Below are 19,914 nucleotides of genomic sequence, written 5' to 3' on the forward strand. Positions count from 1 at the left end.
TTTTTTTTTTTCTTTAATTATAAGATTAATCGCTTGCGAAATCTCTCCTCTCTAAAGAAACTACCGCTCTGCTCGCTATGTATGTGTCTAATAGTCAACAAAATTTTTGCGTGTCGATTAACAAAAGTGAGAACGAATTGCGAAGTGAGAAATCGAATACGATTTTTTGTCTAAAAGAAAAGTCGTCGCGTCGATAAGATAGAAAAAAAGTGGTTATATATGCGAACGCCGTCGGTACGATCATTTTCCTTATTACCTTGTAAGAACGAAGGAAAGAAAAGGAAAATAAAATATAAAGAAGATGGAGTTCGAATTAGGCCTACATTTAATCATGTATTACGTGTATCGATATCGTTCAAAAAGAATTGTTCAATCAAACGACTTTCGGTGTATGCGTTTCGTATAATAATATAAAGAGAAAAGAGGATAGAAAGAAAAAAGTGACGAAAAAGTGAAAAAAAAATTTCAGCAGGTAAAACAAGAAAATAAATAACAAGAAATTTGCATGTTAATAATGCATACGATCCTAAGAGCACACTGAAGATACGCTCCTGAAGGTACATCGATATGTGCACTTACGAGATTATTTGTAATTAATACAAACGATATCGTCCGTATATATATATATGTATATATACGTATACATACATATATGCACGACACGCAGCGATATAAATTTATATGAACTGTGTGCAAGCGTGTGTCTCACATTGTGAAAGCATGAATAAATATGAGATTTTGTAAATCAGGTAATACTTTTCATATTCTAACCTAAATTAATCATCGAAGGTATCACATGTTCATTGTTATTCCTTGTTGATCGTAATTATGTAATTATTTGATGTTATTTCTTTTTATTTCCGTGACAACATATCGATATAATAATTAAAGAAGATAATCGTATAATTCTAATATATCGATTACACATCGCGATTTAAAATTGCCGCTAAGAATTTTCGCAGTACTGCGCAAATTGTGATTATTGCGCCATCTGAAAAGTTTTATCGCCATTCTGCTTTACCGACGTAGTTATATTATTCCCTACGTATCTCGATAGCTAAACAGTATGAGTGTGTTCGTCCGTACAATTGTGTTTAGTTTATATACGTATAGAAATAGCAAGAGCAAGCAATTAATCGCAGATTTTTTGTTTCCTGGACTTGGACAATATTATGTTTTTTAAAAATCCTTACAAATAATTATTATCCATGTATGTTTTTTATATATAATATAAAGAAAATCGTCGAAGAATTTATCGTATACGTAATTTAAATTGATAAATATTAAACTGATACTATGAAGGTTATGAAGGATACAAAACATATCGAAGAGTTACATATTACGACTTTTAGCGTTGTCATTAATTGCGTTAAGAGATTGAGACGAATAATATTGTTTTCTTCTACTTTTTTTAGGCGAACTTAACTATTAATTTCAATGTGCTCGAATTATCGATGCATGATTTCTTAGAGGTTATGTTACAAACCTATCTCTCTCTCTCTCTCTCTATCTCTACACATAATTAGAAAATGAATAGGTAGCAATGTGACCTTTGAACTATAATACGCATAAACAAAGTTTCGCCAATTCATAGTGATGCATTCTTTATTATCAAGATGATGTATATATATTATTAACTCTTATATAGTAGAATGCAATGAAATTAATTTATTTCAATGTTAGGCTTACAATTGAAAATTCAAGCGAACAGATGATATGGCTGAAATAAAGAACGAGGTAAGGATATTAAGATGTAATGTTACTCGTATCTTTCTGGCTAGCTTACTCGATAAAATTTTATTATGTCGATAGGAGAAAACTGTATTGGAAGCAGATACTGTGTTTTTGTTAATGAAAAGAGGATTTCCTATCTCTCGTAATGTGAGAGCCCAATGGATGTTAGAGCATTTGGACTCTGTAATAGAAATTCAACAGTCTAGTACAAATTATGAAGACGCGCCTGAGTTAGAAGTTGTATCTGTGTTACCAAACGGTTCGCCTGGGTCATGGTCGTGTGATACTAGTCATCAATTTCTATATAAAGTTATAGGGACTACTTCAATAATTTTTCTTGCGCATAAATACAGAATGGTTTTTAGTTTAGACTTAAGTCCATCGCTTGCTACTGTTGTAAGTAACAGTTTATTCCTGTTTTCCTTAAATTTTCAAATATTTTTATTAATTTTATAATATAAATTATTTCCTGTAGGATATACAGCATGGAGAAATTGTTATAGATGAGGTATATTTAGCTACTAAAAGATGTCTTGAAGGAATAACTAAACCGGTAATTATGACTATACATTTCTCGTGTTTAACAAAAAATACTTTGATTTCATCTATCTTCCATATCTGCAGTTTACGATTCCAGGCAGTAAACGTACATTACAACCAGAAATTTTTGTGACAGTGATAGCTCATACTCCATTTCTTACAAGTCCGTCGCAACAAGTGTTAGTTCAAGGATGGCTACTTACTGCCAATAATGTTAACCATCTAATACAGCATTTAGAAAAGCAATTAAACTTGTTGGAGGAAAAAGTATCATTTGTAGCTGCTATCGCGAATCAACAGTTGGAAACTTTGAAAGCAGAAAATGAGCGTTTAGTCGGAGGCCTTTTTGAAGATGGTACTAGTTATTATAATAAAAATAACAGTTGCCTCGGCAATACTGCCATGATTTTACCAGAAGCTAACTTTATTAACATGCTGCGCTATGGAATGTTAGCTCTTACTTTGTTACCGGAACATAGTTGTGCGCGTGAGTTAATCAAAATATTTTTTTTCTGAATAATATCAATATCTTTTTTCTCTTTGACAATTAAATGATTCCTACAGATCTGATTATTATCTCTGATGGGATAGTTAGCACGACCGATGTTCACGTGTTAGATTCAATTATGCAACAATTGCGCGCAACAACTATTGCATGTAGTTTTGTACATGTCGGTAGCGTATATCATCCGCATTGTGCGGACGGATTGATACCTTATCAGGATCTCTTGTGTTTTCTTGCAGCAGCAACTTTAGGGAGTTACATGACATATATGCCACAAATTGTACGTAAATTTCTTTTTCTATATACTATCGATAATCCTACGATATATAATCAAGATTTAAATAACGTTCTTTTAAATCATTAGGTACCTGAACACGGAGAAGATATAAATATGTATCATAAAAATTTTCTCTATTGGCAATTATATCGTGACACATCCAATTCTATTATCTCAACTAAACAGACTAAGTGGCATTCTAATAATACATTTTTTTACGGTCACAAACCAGTTCATCTTCTGAGAAAGAAACAGATAGACGACCAAGTTACGTGTACGTTAAGCAGTTTATTGTGTTGTCGCTTGCGCGAGGGATATTTAATAAAGAGAGCAATAATAAGAGAAGACATTCTTGAAATATGTTTCGTTCTTTTATGGAAGAGCAATGTCTTTTTGGAACACTTGGTAACGTGTCCTTGGTCTTCTAAGTCCTTGTCGGTCTCTAATACGATACAATATACAATTACGATAGAAGGTGAGGAAGGAAGGAGCCAGATTAAATCGTGAATAGTCGTCATTTGTACTAACTACACGAATTGTAAATTTTACTTCGAATGACCTTTGTTTTAGCGCCTTACGAATTTCTGCATGACATAACGTGTTTATCTAAAAAGCCGCTTAAGTCACAATATCGTCAGGGTGTTGTATCACGTTTTTGGATAGCCATAAAATCGTTAACCGAAAGCGACAACATGTTGGCACACTTCAGTTGGTTTCCTGGATCCGGTTGGAGTTGGTACAACATACCGGATACCATTAGAAGTGGAATTCCTGTATTCAATTTATCTGCTCACCCTGTGCCTAATACTCTTCAGCTTAGGTAAATTATTGACCTAAAGTAAAACGTTTCTGTGTAATAAAGATTATCGAAAGAAAAGAAAAAAGAAAAGAAAAAAAAAAAAAAAAAAACGAAAAGAAAAGAAAAGGAAAAAAAAAAGAAAGAAAAAAGCCAGTATCGGTCTTTATGTCTTTACAACTTTAGTGATGCTGCCTGCCCGCAGTTTGGACAAATATGGCATCCAGTCGTTTCGATGGAAACTGCACAATGGGCCCGTTGGATGCACACGCAAAGGATCACATTGGTTTTATCGCACGACCGACCATTACCGAAATATTTGCATCAAGCAAATCAGAATGGAAGATTTCAATGGATTCAATGTCGTCAAGCGGCCGCTGTTCTATATGCCATGTTGAAAACTTGGGCAACGTTTGTACTAGTTGAGAATCACACATATGTCCAGTTTATATACAAAGAAGTAGAGAAGCCACCAGTAGCATTTTCATTAATACGTGTTAATTGTAAGGCACTCTGTGTCGTGTTAAATATTGCGTTCACAGGTGGGACCGAGGGTGGTGTCAGGCATAACGTCGTAGTCGATCTTATTGAAAGATTATCTCAATTGACTTTGCCAAATAGACCTATGGAATATCAAGAAACGCTTTGTTGCACGGTTATACACAAACCTTTGGAAAAGATTTTGATACGTTACGAACGTGTACCTAACGATCCAAGCGTTATGGTATTTCCTGACATAACGCATACGAATTCAAACAGAAATCCATCGATATTGACCAACAATCATACCACGACGCTATCGAGATATTTGTTTCACAATCGATGGTTGTGGCACGTTAAACGACCATTTGTACATATCGTACCTGGTATTACCTTGCCACGATTGAACATAACAGCGATCGCTAGGATTCTCTCAACTATTACAAAGTAGTAAATCCTTTTGATAGATCATTCCAATATTTAATCAGGCTTGATCTTTATTTGTGCGTCTCTCTTTCTTCAGGATGCGTTTAGAGGAAGGTTTTTATTTCGCTTATTCGGCAGCTGGCATCATAAACATGGTATTGGAGGTAAACATGCAAGGTCTTGGAAAAAATTCCGAACATTTCCCGTGCATCGTACAATATATCATATTTCCACCTCAAATTGTATTGAATGCAACCCTAGAAGCGGATCAATCCGACGAAGATACCGACGAAGGTATTTCTCGTTTAGCAGATATCTCTTCAAACCGATCGAATTATCGACAATAAAAGACATAAATAAATAAATAAAAATTAAAAAAACATTTTAGGTACCGTGGACGGTGATCTCAGTACAGAAGACTGCGAGGGATCTGGCGATTTTCAAATAATCACGGAAATTTGGATCGAACCGCAATATGGTCACGTAGGCATGTTAACCAAACGTGCCGGTGAATTCATGCACTCTCTGCAATATCATCAATTACCTGACGCGGTGAGTGTTACATCGAGATTAGTATTACTTCTCTTCTTCGTTTTTTCTTTCTTTTTTTTTTTTTTTTTTTCTTTTTATAGATTTATCACTTTCTGTCATTGATACAATTTTCTTTTATTACCTGACACATACATACACGCACATACACATATGTGTGTATATCGTTTTTCATTTCGACGATATTTAATTCGTCGAAATGCACATTCGGTCACCATGCTATCCCTGTTGTTTAAATCGATAAGATGAATTTAAGTACTTTAGTTAAAGCGTTTCAAGAATGATAACATATCAGTACATAACATGTTCCTGTAATAGACACGATTACGTAGGATTTCTTAAGAAAGTGGAACGTCGTATTCGAAATAGATTTATTTTAAAGTCGAAGAAAAAGATTACGTCGATTGCTCGCTTTCTACATCGTCGAATTTATTCCAAAATTTTCTGTCCTCTTGATTGCTATCAGGGGAGAAGGAGAAAGACAAAAAGAGAAAAAAGAAAGAAAGAAAGAAAAAAAAAGGAAAGAAAAAGAAGGAAACTTTGAAAAATTACAAAAACTTCGTCTTGCCGAAAATAACTCGATTGCATTCGATTGGCGACGATGACAAGGAATAATTTGAATTCTTATCGTCGGACGAATCTCTCATAAACTAAATTTGAAATGATACGAGGAGTGTAACCTTGAGGAGGTAACGCGCTGCGAACTTTGTAATGAACATTATCAGAAACAATATACCGTGGATTAAGAAAAGCGAAAGTTCAGTCACGTCGTCGTTGTTGTTGAGATATGCTTTTGGAGTACCTCCTATCTCTAACTTTGATAGGATAGCAAAGATAGATAGAGAGATAGAGACAGAGACAGAGAGAGAAAGAGAGAGAGAGAGAGAGAGAGAGAGAGAGAGAGAGAGAGAGAGAGAGAGAGAGAGAGAGACGTAATCGTAAGAAATAAAAAAGTAAAGAAATACACACTTATTTTCTTCTTGACATTTATGTTAGATTGAATTAAAAGAAAATTATTTCTCCGCGTGAGATATTGTTGTCGTACTCGTTCGAAAAAAAAAAAAGAAAAAAAAAGGAAAAAAAAAAGTAAGAGAAGAATCAAGTAAAGATAGCAAAAGAATTTCTCATACTTGCGTCCCGTTTTCTTTATCTTGAGCCAACTTGTGTGCGATAAGACGTTTGAATGGTAACGTATCAAAGTATATTCCGACCTAGAGGGATCGTAAGAGGTTTATTTTGCTAGGAACTTGCTCTCTTTATCAATTGCTAAGCGTTTACCGGTGCTGATACCAGAGATTAAGTTCCCTTATATATTTCATCGTTTTAATCGAGATACGATTGGTAAAGGAAAAAAATCAAAAGAATCAAAAATTGAAAAATGAAGAATGGAAAAGAAGAACAAAAAAAAAAAAAATAGATAAATATGTTTCGCATATGAACAAAGAATCGATACGTTGAAGTTCATTATTACGAATGCTTCCTTACAATCGTTTCCTTATATTTTTCTTTTTCTTTCTTTTTTTTTTTTTTATTATCTATTTACGTAATCATTTCAAATAAAATATATCAATTTTTCTTTTTATTTTTCTTTTTTCTTCTCTTTTTTTTTTTAAATTACGAAACGAAGAAAATAATATGGTCATAAATGTTCGCAAGAATATTATATTATAGGTCTCGTAACAAAGTGCGAATAGCCGCTACTTTATCACGGATCTTATCTCTTCTTTCATTTCTGATAAAGACACTTGTCTAAGTTAACGAGTGCATCGATTTTCTCGAATTGTTCTTCGAATATCATTTCTCTCTCACTCTCTCTCTCTCTCTCTCTCTCTCTCTCTCTCTCTCTCTCACTCTCTCTCTCTTTCTCTCTCTCTCTCTCTCTCGTTTTCTCGTATTTAATAAGAAAATTATAATTATTTAAGAGAAAAAAGAAGAAAGTTAGACCACCGCGAGTATTTATTCCTTCGATGCATAATATAAATAAATGTTAATATCTGAATTAACATTTCTCAAGGATATTTGAATTTTACAACGATATCAGGACTCTTATCAGTAATCGATATCTGTCGAAGCGATGATCGAACCGATTAAAATGTAAAAATATCCGGAACGATATCCTCGAATTTCCGAAAACTTTGGTATCTTTGCGTTTAACGCGTAATATCTCTCGACGTATAGATTCAAGTGATAAGAACCGATTTATCTGCTTTTCGTTCCATCATCATCGTCATCATTACCATCAACATCAGCGTTGCACGTATATCTACGATTTTTATTTTTTACAAAATTTATTGCAATAAAAAAAATCCATATTTATTCATTAACATTCATCGCTTATGACAATTCTATTTTTGTTTGATAGTTTGAAAATATTATGATCATAAAAATGATAAAAATATCATTCCCTTTCTATTTGTATTAAAAACAAAATAAATATATATATCATGAGCGATGAATGTTAATGAATAAATAAGGATTTTATATATATATATATATCGTCATTTTTCAACATTTCTTTCCGTACAATGAGTCAAGAAAAAAACTTTATCGAAAGCTTTATAAGATAGTCGTTATTGGTCTGGCCCGTCTTGTAAAAATTAAAGGTGGGGTAAAATAGAGGACTGTCCGAACAGATATATCAAAGAATACGATTTAATGGAAGATACTTTATTGACATTGGGCGCAATAAGAATGTACATATATAAACACTTTTTTCAAACGGCTGAAGAGAAAGAAAAAGAAAAAGAAAAAGAAAAAGAAAAAAAAAGAAAAGAGAAGAGAAGAAAAGAGAGAGCAAATATCTATTACTTCTTTCCTGCTAGATCTTTCCATCGATCTTTTCGATACCTACCTGATCATGACTGGTAAGAATCATGGTCTTTTTCTTTTTTATATCACCCAATCGTTATCGTTTTAATTTAATGATAATGTTTACACTGCTGAAGGTAAAAGGGATGAAATAAAAAAGATTTAAAAGATTAGAAAAAAGGAACAAAAAATACAAGAAAATGAAAATAAAAAAGAGAGAGAGAGAGAGAGAGAGAGAGAAAGAGAGTTGGGGACGATTGTCCATCGCGATGTGTCGTTATCGTTATCAGGGTGGGGCTTCGATATCGATGAGGGCCTCCCTAACGGGATTTTCCTATCAGTTGTCTCTTGGCACGGTTACTTGCTTGTTTGCGCGCGCGCGCGCGCGCACATACGTGTACAAACCCTCTTACAATCTTAACACGTAAACGGTCAAATATTATAGATAAATTCTCGTACATGTATGTCTCTATGTTTGTGTGTGTATCACACACATCACACTTTCTCTCTCTCTCTCTCTCTCTTTCTCTCTCCTCTGCTCTTTCTTTTTCTATATACATATATTTTATATATATAGGGCCCAATGCACACGTTCTACTACTAGTACGGCCAACTTGGAGACTCACCTTTTTCGCTTGTAACATTAACGTGATCGACGTCGCACGCGATGGACCTCATTTTTCGAAATTCTCTTGCCGTTCTGATATCTTTGAAAAGACGATTACGAGAACGATATGACTTTAGTATCATCGTATCGGCGTGTACGAACGAACGAACGAACGAACGAACGAACGAACTTACGAATGTTACACGAAACGTCGTTTACGAGAAAATCTTTAGTGTGTGAAGAAATATTTAAAAGGAAGAAAAAGAGAGAGCTGTGAAATTTTCTAATCGTTTATTTAATTTAATTTAATTTTATTTTATTTTATTTCTTTTTCTTTTTTTTTTTTTTTTTTTTTTTTTTTTTTTTGTTTCTAAGGGGTTCTCAATATAGCTTCAATGTCGACCAATTCGAGAGAAATAAAAAATGTAAAAAAAAAAAAAAAAAGAAAGAAACGAAAGAAACGAAAGATTGAAATTAAAAGGAATAGAAATACCAAAGAAAATTGAATTTATAATATTCGGGGATGAATCTTCCATTTTTTTTCTTTTTTTTTTTTTTTTTCTTATTTATTCATTTCTAATACCGTTTCGATACATCGTGATCGGTTAAAAAAAAAGTGGTAATCGATTATTGTGAAGAATTATAAAAGAGTGAAGAAAAGAGAGAAGTAAAATAAAGTCGCGAACCGACTGAATAAAAAACAAGTCGTTGACTCGTCGGAATTTTAAGACGAAATCAATAGAATTTTTCAATAAAATTCGTTTTAATAATCGATCCGAGTCAGTGAACCGTAGGTCAAATGATTTTTTAACGATCCACGATTCTTTTCAACGATCTTTACATTATCATCGTAGGGGTGAACAGCTGATCGAAGGGATTGAGGATGATCGGCCATATGCTTCTTCTTGCGAAGTTTCTGTGCAGTGTCAAAAAAAAAAAGATAAAGAAAGAGAAAGGGGGATGTAACAAGCGAGAAAGAGAAAGAAAGAGAGAAAGAAAAAAAGAAAAAGATTTGCCCGACCCTCAGTTGGAAGTGAGGATCTAGGCAGTGAGTAATAAAAGCTCTGATAACTTGCCAGATCTAACTCTTCCAGCTCAAGGTCGTGCGGATTATCGTCGTCGATCATCGAGATTGATTCTTCCGACTTTCTTGATCCCAGGAATATGATCTAGATATAGTATCGAGAATATAAAGCAGAGAAAGAGAGACAGATAGAGAGAAATAGAAAGAGAGAGAGAGAGAGAGAGAGAGAGAGAGAGAGAGAAAGAGAAATAGAAAGAGAAAGAGAGAGAAAGAAATAATTAAAGATCTACACGCTTTGGAAACAGGTGTCTAGGTTTAAGTGGAGAAGTGGTCTCTACGCTTTGTTAATTAAGTGAGATTCAACTCCTCCAACTTATTCCTGGTTCTTCCTTATCATCGTCCAATCGAAAATCTAATCGACTATAATTATTAAATCCATATTAAGGATCCAAAATTTCAAGCGAAATTCTTCGTGAGATTTATGACATCGTTCAAAATTTATTATTATCAAAAGTATTATTAATCGACGTTTAACCATGGATTAGTTACTCGATCTTAGCGTTAAGTCTTTTTAACTAATAAGAAAAATAAGAAAAGAAAAACCTTTGTAATTTTCTTTTTCTTTTTTTTTTTTTTTTTTTTTTTTTAAGAAGAAAAATCTTAGAAATCTTAGAAAAGGGAGAAAAAGAAGAAAAAAGACATTTTAAAACAATATTAACAATTTTAATTAGGTTACAATAAATGTAACTCATATGTATGTGTGTATGTATGTGTGTGTATGCATTTAAAGCGATGTTACCACTTTCGTTGTCATTGATTTATTGATTTATTTACTTACTTATTTATTTATTTATTTTCATGCTTTTGTATAACCATAAAAAATATACATATATGCATATATATATATATATATATATATATATATATATATTTCCTATCCTGGCGATTGACTGAGTACTACTTACATGCGTTAATTTCACCTCATTTTTATTTATCTTTTCTCTTTTTCTTTTTTTTTCGTTCTTAAATTTGTTCTCATTTTTTCCCATACATATGCATTATGTATATATATATATATATATATATATATATATATATATATATATATATAAATGATCGATATAATGATGATAGATCGCTCGCATAGACGAAGAATGCGTAAACGCTCTGCTAACTCTCGAGTACCTGAGTCAACTCTGTCAGGTAACGGCAATGGAAAATGGAAACGAAGTTATTTCTGGTCAGGGCTTTCAAACTTTGAGGACGAGCGATCGTAGCGTAGATTCTAATGGATACGCGAACGCGACAGGATGCTTCAAAGGATCGACGATGATCGACGAAAGGATTCATCACATGCACTTTACCTTCGATGCTCTCAGCATTCTACCTAAGTGCCAACAAGGCGAACTCTTGTTCTCCATGTTTGCTAATGGTTCGAATTAGATCTTGACTTTCTTATCCGATTAGAATTTTATCGATGATTCTAAAATTATTATTATTATTATTATTATTATTTTTTTTTTTCTTTTTTGTTTTCTTTTTTTTCTTCTTCATCTTATTCTTTTACGTAATATCGATAATAATAAGATTAATTTAGTTCGAATCGATTTATTTCCTACGATGATTTTTATAATCTTGATTTCGTTGTCTTTAGAGAGATAAGCTGTGATTGGATTTTTTTTTTTTTTTTTTTTTTTTCATATTATTATTTCGTTATCTTTATTTAATAAAAAGTTGATACCTTGACGGTAACTAGAAAACAATTTGTTAGGTTCCGATCATGTCGAAGAAGGAAGACAAAGCGCTAACAGGATTCTAATGGAAGGATTTCTGAAACGCGTTAAACATTTACATAATAAAGAACTCCAGCTTACGAGTATGCAGTCGCAAAAATTTACCGAGATGCTTTTGAATAGACCTCGCGACGACGAATCTAATTTGGCATTTTTTTCGAAAGGTAAACGACAACAACGTATGAACGTTTCTACGTTTATTTAAAAAACAAGGTAGTAGTAATGATAGTTGCGTTAAAAAAAAAAAAAAAAAAATACGTATTAGAGAAATAGAGAAAAAAAAAAGAATTCAATAAAAATAATTACAAATGTATGACGAAATATTCCTTTTGATAATTTCGCAATGGACGGAAAAAGAAAAAAGAAATAGTTAAATTTCTTTTCAGAACGAAATAAAAAAAATGAGATTCCTTCAGATTATCATCCTCATTGGCGTTGCTTCGTTAAAGGGATAAGTGCGACCCACGTGATAATGACTATTTTGCCAGCATCGGAAAAGGACGTCTATCTAATAGCGTTTCCTCAAAATCAAAACGAAAGTGATTTAAGCAATAGAAATAGCTTGGACGTTAACGAGACAAATTCTTCTGAGAATTTGTACGAAAAGAAATCCGATTCGTTCGAGCAAATCTCGCCGGACAATTCTAATTCCAATCGATCTAATACACCTCTCGACAACGCTAAAACGACCGAGTCCGAGGGTCTTTTAATCCCTGTTTACGTTTACAACTGTTCCTTGGCATTGTTGATCGATGCATTGATCGAAAAATTGGAGTCTCCACGTAACAAGGATATTTATCAGGATCATACGTTTCGCGTTGGTCAGAAAGATCGAGAAGAGTTTCTTCATTCAAAATTGATTAACAGTATGAAGACCTCGTCGCCCGAACCGAAAAGCGAAGACTCGGATAACGCAACGAGCGGTAGCTTCATTTGTTTAGAACGAATTAAGATTAAGAACAAACGTTAGAATCGCATCTATTTATGTTTCTTCTTTTAGATCAAAAAAGTTTGATGGAACATTGCAAGATGTTAAACTTTGCCCATTGCCATTGCTACGTAGCAGCAGTTTACAAATCCTTAGCTCTTCAGCAGCCACTCAGTTACGAGGACATGGAAGCAGCAGTTGAATTGTGCGAGGAAAGTTTGATCGAGATAGACATAACTAATTATTTACAATCGGTATGCAGACATTTGAGTATATCCCAAGATGGTAACATATCGAGTCAGTTGAAGAGTAACGTTTGCTACGACGTTAAACCTTTGCACAATTTGATAAAAGACAAGTTCGAGGGTATTATAACCGTTGCGTTCAGACCGGTACCGGCTCATCCAGAATTTTATTATTGCTCGCCATTGTGGATTTCGAAAAAGACCGTACGTTATTCTTCGTGTTTGGATTAGATTCAGTATTTTCTTTGTTTTATTTTTACGAACCGTATCGATTGATATTATTTTTAGGGTCGAGTTCATTCGGAGAGATCGGACAGCGACGATGATTTAGAAGCGTTCGCGTTTCATTCGGATATCAATTGCAAATTGGACGACTCCTCTTGCCAAGGTATCGTTTTATTATCATCTAAGATCTAAAAAGATCTAGAGATCGTATTTACGCGTCGTTCATTGATTCGTAGGAAACGAGGATGGCGATGCAACGGGCACGAACGATTTTAGAAAATTACCAAACTGCGTCTATGGCGATTCCTTCAATGACGAGCTACAAGAGGACAATATATCCGATAAGGAACAACCGCTTTTCTTACGATTAAGTTGTTCGGTATATTTTCGTTCAGGTTTGAAAAGTACACCTGTCAATTTACTTCCTACCTGCTTCAGCGAGATCGTTCAAAGAATGGACGTTCTTTCGAAGGATGAGAATGAAACGGATATGAATTTGAATAATCTCAAAGTTTCCTTAGGTATAATATGTTTGAATTTACCTAGAGAAGTCGTTGACGTTACTGCGAAACGTTGTAGAAATGTGAAAAGTAATAATAACTTTTACGACTCGGCGCTCGATAACGTTCACGTCGAATACGAACGTAGTTTGAGCAGCGAAAAGAAGTCCGAAAGTTTACCGGAAAGGATGAAGCATCTTCCGCTTTACCAGCACAGTGCCATCACCAATTTGACCTACGAAATCGAATGGTTGTTGCAAGATGAAACGGCTACGGCACTTTTGGATCGATCACCCCCTACGGAAAAAACATTGAAGTTCGTAGCTCGTCACGTCTCGGAGTCTACGGAACGGACGAGTTGTTCCATGGACAAAGTACCGCTTCATTTCGTATTTCCTTCGGAGAACAGCGTTACGAAATTTTTGGAAGAGCTACAGAAATTGCGGATCGATCGTTACTGCATACAGCAAGAGGGCTCGCTGTTTTATTTTATTAAAAATGCGGAGGACTCGTTCGAGGAAGCTGCCGATAAAGAAAAAGTTTCGAGTTTGAAGGATCAAGTGTTGATTAGAAGAGGTAAAATTAAGAGATAGGATCAAAAGTATTCGTAACGAAAGAAAAAGTACCAATCGATCGAAAGAGATAATTTTTTTTTTTTTTTTTTTTTTTTTTAACTCGATTCGTTCATTCGTTATGTTTCAATTTAACGATTATTATTTTAGATGATACTATCGAAAACATCGAACAAAACGTACCTATGGACGTTCGAACTTCCGGAAGGTTCGACACGGTTGATCCGCCAGGTTGCTGCTCCGATATTTCTAGCATCGGTGAAGGTAAAATAGGTACGGACGATGGTTACGAGGGTGATAGTAGCAACTCCGAAGACGATTTACAATGGTTGATAGAATTGGACAGGCGTAGAGACAGTCTTCCGAATTTCTGGCTAATTTTGCAGGTCGAAAATAGCCACGTCAATGTATATTTTCACTGCAGGTTTGTCAACAGTGTGACTGTATTTTCAATTGATATTGTTAATTGCCCGAGATCGTCCAAATTTTACATATATATATGTGTGTGTGTGTGTGTGTACATAATTTTATATTTATATATATATTTTTTCTTTCTCGGGAAAGATTCCTAGAGCTGGTCTCGCCCGAAGTGGACTGTTACAAGCAAATACAAACGATGCTGGTCACGCAATTGAAATTGATATGTCGTCGAGTGAACCAATACTTGCTTCTCCAAAATCTTCACGACACGCGTACGTGCGACGTACTTTTGGAACCGGAATTAAACGAGGATCACGTTTGGAGAGGCGATACTAGCAGCGAGTCGGGTGGTTCGTTACAAAGCAATAGTTCGATCCTTAACTTTACAGCGGGCATGTTCCGTTGTCCCGTGGTTTGGGAAGTATCATTTTATCTGCATCCTCGTTTGAAAACTGGACCGGGAAGGTCTGGACTGTCTCGTGGTATAAAAGCGCTCCATAATGTTTTGAATTGGTTTTCGGTAAACAACAGAAGTAACATGTTCGTTTATCAGGAAAATAACAAGAACGTATTTTACTTGAGACTTCACGAACAGATCAATGACGGGAAGCCTCTTCAAAACAAGCTTTCGGAAAGCGACGAGAAACTTACGGTTTCTAGAAGCAACAGCGCAGCTTCGTTATCTCAAGCCAAAGGTATCGACAGCACTAACGATCATTCTCTGGCCAACGACACGAGACCAAGAGTCCGATCTTTCGGTGAAAAAGAATCCGACATATTGAACAAGACTGGAGATTCGATAATATTGAAGGTACACGGTATATCCGAGGCCGGACCTTTGGTAAAGTGCGACCTCGTACAAGTTTTACAAAATCGTCTGGACGATGCCGTCTTCGAAGTATTGTCGGTAATGCTGGCGCGCAATCCTATGTGCAAGTTGACACCGGCCGACGTTCACTTCATTCAAAAACCATACAAAAATCCTGAATCTATAGTACAGTTATCCGTTCAACCGCATTGTCTATTACACATGGCAGCGTTAGGACATTACCTCAGACAAAATTTATTACAATTTCTTTATATACCGAAATATACCGATCACAGAACATGTTATCACTTTCAAGATTATTCCCAGCCAGAGGGTTCCAACAACAGGGTCGCCGAGTCCGATATATTTTTATATAATCAAAGCCAATCGAGCGGCAGCAAAGGTATAGCTTGCATCGCTTTGGCAATCGCCGATTCCAAGAACGAGACTCGTCAGATCGACGAGGCGTCTTGCGAAGCGAATCTTCGCGAACACTTGAAGGCCGGCAACTTCGAGAACTTGGTATCCACTTCCATATATACGAGTAAGAGCAACGCCAAACGGCTGATAGAATTTAGAATATGGAAACAAGGCCGGGTCAACTTGGAAGCGTTGCTTCAAAAATTGTGCGCTGCCGTCAGATATGCAACTTGGGATTTGGTTACGGAGTACAATCTTTTGTCTACGGCTCTCACCGAACCGTTGGAATGTATCGATAAGGATACTTCGACGGATGACAAGGAAACGTCTCAACAAAACAAGCAGATTCAATCGAAGGATCCCGACAATATCGTTATCAACCAATACGAATTCGGGGAGGAAGGCAAGCTCAACGAGATCTATCACACGATATTAACTAAATGGTTCAAATATGCTTTGGACGTTGGCGTGCCCGCCGTTAAGAAACACGAAGTTATAATTCATCACAGACACTCCATTCCCGTTATCGTCAGAGAATTACAGAATTTAATACGCGGTCATGCACCTGACACATCCAGCAGAGCATTCGTTTTACGCGATCGTCAGCCGTTTCTCAGTGAAACTGTCACCTGTACATCGAATCTCTTAGCCTTCTGTGAAAATGCCGAGGCTAGAAAAAGATGGCTTACGAACGTTAACGAACGCGAGAAAACATTATCTCCGGTTTATGTCTCCTGTGATTTCAGCAAACACGAGCAGGGAACTTATACGAATTGTATCCTGATCGCTAGAAATTTTTATCAATGGAAGGTATCCTTTGGCAAGACGATCGAAGAGGAATTACTTGTTCCCAAAGGTAGTGAAGAATGTAATTAATTACTTTATCGTACCTACGTAATTCGTAACGTAGAGCCATGGCAAGTGATACGTGTATATTTTTTAGATCAAAAATTGTTGCAAAAATTCAATCCACTGATACTGCCGTCCGACTTTGTACCAAGACAGCGGATACTATTGGCTGAAATCCAAAGTGGCAATGTAAATTATCACACTCTTGTCCTCCGAATAAAAATTATTCTCGAATTAAAAAAAAAATAAAAAAAAATAAAATAAAATAAAAGAAAGAAAGGAAAAAGAAAAAGAAAAACAATATTTATATCGTTTCAGATAACGTTTTATATGTACAATTGGTCGAAAGAGAGATCGGAAAAGTTTATCAAGCAAACGACGAGCTTGGGTACTTGGCTGTCGTCGAGATCGCAACTCTTCACGAATATAATAATGCAAAAGTTGGGTATATTTCATCATCAACCAACGTCGAATTATCAACAGGGCGAACAAAATAATACCCAGTACTATCAAATCACCGATATGGAGAGTCTAACGAAATTTCCGCACGCCTCGCACGGTGAAAATAAATCGGGTTCTAAGCAACATGGCAGGAGTAATCCTTTGCCGTGGAATCAGCTGGTTGGCCAAGCTACGAAAGAAACCGAGAGCAATGTTTATCATTTGAACGACGACATTGATCCCGTTGTGAAAACGGCATACGACTTGCAAGATTTTCGTCATCGCGAAAGAAAAGCAAAAGGTTCGCCCAACGAAACCGTTGTCCGTGTAATCGTCAATGTTCCATCGCGTCAAACCGAAGAGTATTGGTTTTTTTTTCTTTTGTTTAATATACATATATAATTTTATCTATCTTTCAGAGGATATGAACAGATTGTATACGATATGGCAAAATCGTAGTTCTGCCTCGAATATCCCAGTTTGTTTCGACACATTGAACACGTTCAAACAACATTCTCGTTTGATACACTTCTGTCACACGCCTTTGTTATTTTTACCAACGTGGCGTTTGCAGTCAGCCGCTACGAGAGATCACTCGTTGACGCCGCCGTGTTCTCTTGTCTCTAGTAACGTCGGTCAACAAGCGAACGAACAGACTCAGTCGAAAGAGGACCCAGCGAAAGCCGTCATCGTGAAGTGGCATAGAGAGCTTTGCAACTCCATGTTGACAGAATACAAACAGTACTTGCAAATTTTAGGATTCAGTTCGATTCAAGTCGAATCGCAAGACAAAACGTAAGCTTGATCTCTTCTTTTTCTTTTTCTTCTTTTCCTTTTTCCAAATAATTATCAAACGTTCCCGCATTTTCCTACGTCGTACATCTCAGAGACACGGAACAGACGCCGCATCAGACACATTATTTGAAGAAATCGATGTTGGGTGGAGTTTTGTTGTTCGAGATTCACTTGGCCCAGCCATTTTTTATTGCCAAGTTACGTGTCATCGAATGCAATCGTCTTTCAACGAAAACTAACAGCGCCATTATCAATCAAGTAAGTAAGGTCGAACGAACGTCCCATCCATTTTTCTAGACGTGTTAAACATCGATTATTTGTTCTTACAGTTCGTCTTGAGCTTCGTGGATGCCTGTGATAAAATAAAAATCAATATGCACTTGCATTCGTTTACGTACGATTTTCATTTACGTTGCATTCACTCCTACATAGCTGGCAAAGGTTTCTGGTCGTTGCAACAAGGTTACCATCTGACACATTTCCTCGACGATTTTAACAAATACTACAGCAAGGCACCTAACTACGCAAGAAATCTCGTTTACAGTGGTAAGATTTCCAGGTGGTGTCGTTTCTTTCGGATACGAGTACGATCGAGTTTGTTCGTCAAATCGTACATTTATGTTTCAGACGTGGTCAATGTAAGAAATTTAGCTACACCAGCTCGTATGTTGTATACTTATTTATTAGCACACGAGGAAACTTACGGTATGCGAGCATTCGTGATGTCCAACGAACCTCAAGAGTCTCAGGAAGGTGAATACGTTTTGTTTAAGCTACAGAGCACTCCGTTGGTTAGTTATTGCGACGCTCAAGATACCAGATACATCGACGACTTCGACGTTGCTCTGATAGTTTCAAGAATCGAACAGCCACCGGAAATAGAAAGGACGGAGATAACGTTGAAATATTATCTCATGTTGACCAGCAAACGTGAGCTCTATCCTAAACGAGACTTGGAGAATAATAAGCTTGGCAAATTTCGTACGGTTTATAGCGTCATCAAACTGGGCAACAATTCTCAGCCTGGAAATTCCTCGGAATCTAATTCAATCTCAATGGTGGTGCAACCATCCGTTGTTAAAAAAAGTTGTAAACGCGAAGGGAACAATCCAACGGATTCGGACTCGCGTAACAGTGATTTAGATTCAAACGATAACTCGAAGGAATCCGATGAGAAAACGGTAACTACGATAAACAATTTGGCACCGACCCCACCGCCGGTACCAAACTCACCCCTAACGCAAAATCATAATATTCTTAATACGTCGAGTTCGTCGTCGTCGTCGCCGCACTTGGTACAGATTCGTCAGGAATCCGTAAATTATTTGGGATACTATTCGTCCCACGAACAATTGATGCAGCAATTGATCATGTCTCAGGCTCAGGCAGCTAGACGACACATAATCGATATGATAGAACGTGGTGCTTCCCAATGCAGGACTCACTTGCTTTGGAACAAATTATTCGAAAATAAATCATCCATGACTTATACGGAATTCATGGAATTGTGTTCATTGGCTCACGTCGAACCTCTTTCTCATTTGGAGCCTAGACTCAGTTCGCTTAGCAGTCAACCTGTTTCTTGGTACCAAACTTTGACCAAAGTTCTTCAAAACAAGTATCAAGAATATCATAAACAATTTAGTACTGCCGATGGGAATATAACTCATCATCTTATACTACATCATCGCTCTCTTCAAGCATTTACTATGTTGACAATCGATCTCCATACGTCCAGAGGGGTATAAACGTTTTAATTTACAAAAAGGAAAGGAAAATACGATGCAATGATTATTTCATACGATTCTTTATTATATTTTTAGGATCTATACGTCGTTTATCGTAAATCGGCCGAAGTCACAAATACACCCGTCAACATGGAAGATGTTTACAGTTTGATCGAAGGATTCATTAATGCCTGTTGTTTCCATTTATGGACTAGCTTGTGTAATCAATGATCAGATGTAAGGAATACTCACACGATACATCGTGGATTTAATACGTACTTACGATTATTCAACATGATCATTAACATCGTATACCCTCGTAAAAGTTGACATGTTCTAATCGATACGTTGGTAATGTTGTTATCGCCGTTGTTATAAAATTTTATCGTTTCATCGATCGTTAATCATCGTCATCGTCGTCATCGTCGTCATCGTCGTCGTTGTC

The 19,914-nt window shown here is 35.9% G+C and overlaps 1 protein-coding gene across 4 annotated transcripts; it reads left to right on the plus strand.

The window, feature by feature from the left end:
• Positions 1–19,744, plus strand: LOC122634231 (KICSTOR complex protein SZT2-like). Of its 4 annotated transcripts, XM_043822960.1 has the most exons (25): positions 1–1,737; positions 1,813–2,130; positions 2,210–2,287; positions 2,359–2,761; positions 2,839–3,059; positions 3,144–3,531; positions 3,627–3,876; positions 4,039–4,779; positions 4,856–5,052; positions 5,147–5,310; positions 10,881–11,178; positions 11,518–11,703; positions 11,926–12,462; positions 12,540–12,916; positions 13,001–13,100; positions 13,174–14,013; positions 14,160–14,433; positions 14,574–16,513; positions 16,601–16,695; positions 16,825–17,248; positions 17,367–17,742; positions 17,835–18,000; positions 18,072–18,288; positions 18,370–19,484; positions 19,566–19,744. In XM_043822960.1, the coding sequence occupies exons 1-25, from the start codon at positions 1,717–1,719 to the stop codon at positions 19,698–19,700; spliced, it is 9,861 nt and encodes a 3,286-aa protein (XP_043678895.1). In that variant the 5' UTR covers positions 1–1,716; the 3' UTR covers positions 19,701–19,744. The 4 variants fall into 4 exon arrangements, with proteins under 4 accessions (XP_043678895.1, XP_043678893.1, XP_043678894.1 ...); XM_043822958.1 differs by having other exon boundaries at positions 18,072–19,484; XM_043822959.1 differs by having other exon boundaries at positions 11,956–12,462; positions 18,072–19,484.
• The last annotated feature ends 170 nt before the right edge of the window (positions 19,745–19,914 follow it).

This window comes from Vespula pensylvanica, chromosome 14 (assembly GCF_014466175.1).
Source record: "Vespula pensylvanica isolate Volc-1 chromosome 14, ASM1446617v1, whole genome shotgun sequence".
Classification (NCBI taxonomy): domain Eukaryota; kingdom Metazoa; phylum Arthropoda; class Insecta; order Hymenoptera; family Vespidae; genus Vespula; species Vespula pensylvanica.

What these genes read in the sequence shown, in the direction of transcription:
- LOC122634231 (XM_043822958.1), top strand. Translation starts at nt 1,717, where the DNA reads ATGGCTGAAATAAAGAACGAG. An exon ending in TTGAAGGAATAACTAAACCG is followed by an intron (nt 2,288 to 2,358) that starts GTAATTATGACT and finishes CCATATCTGCAG; the next exon opens with TTTACGATTCCAGGCAGTAA. An exon ending in ATCATCAATTACCTGACGCG is followed by an intron (nt 5,311 to 10,880) that starts GTGAGTGTTACA and finishes TAATGATGATAG; the next exon opens with ATCGCTCGCATAGACGAAGA.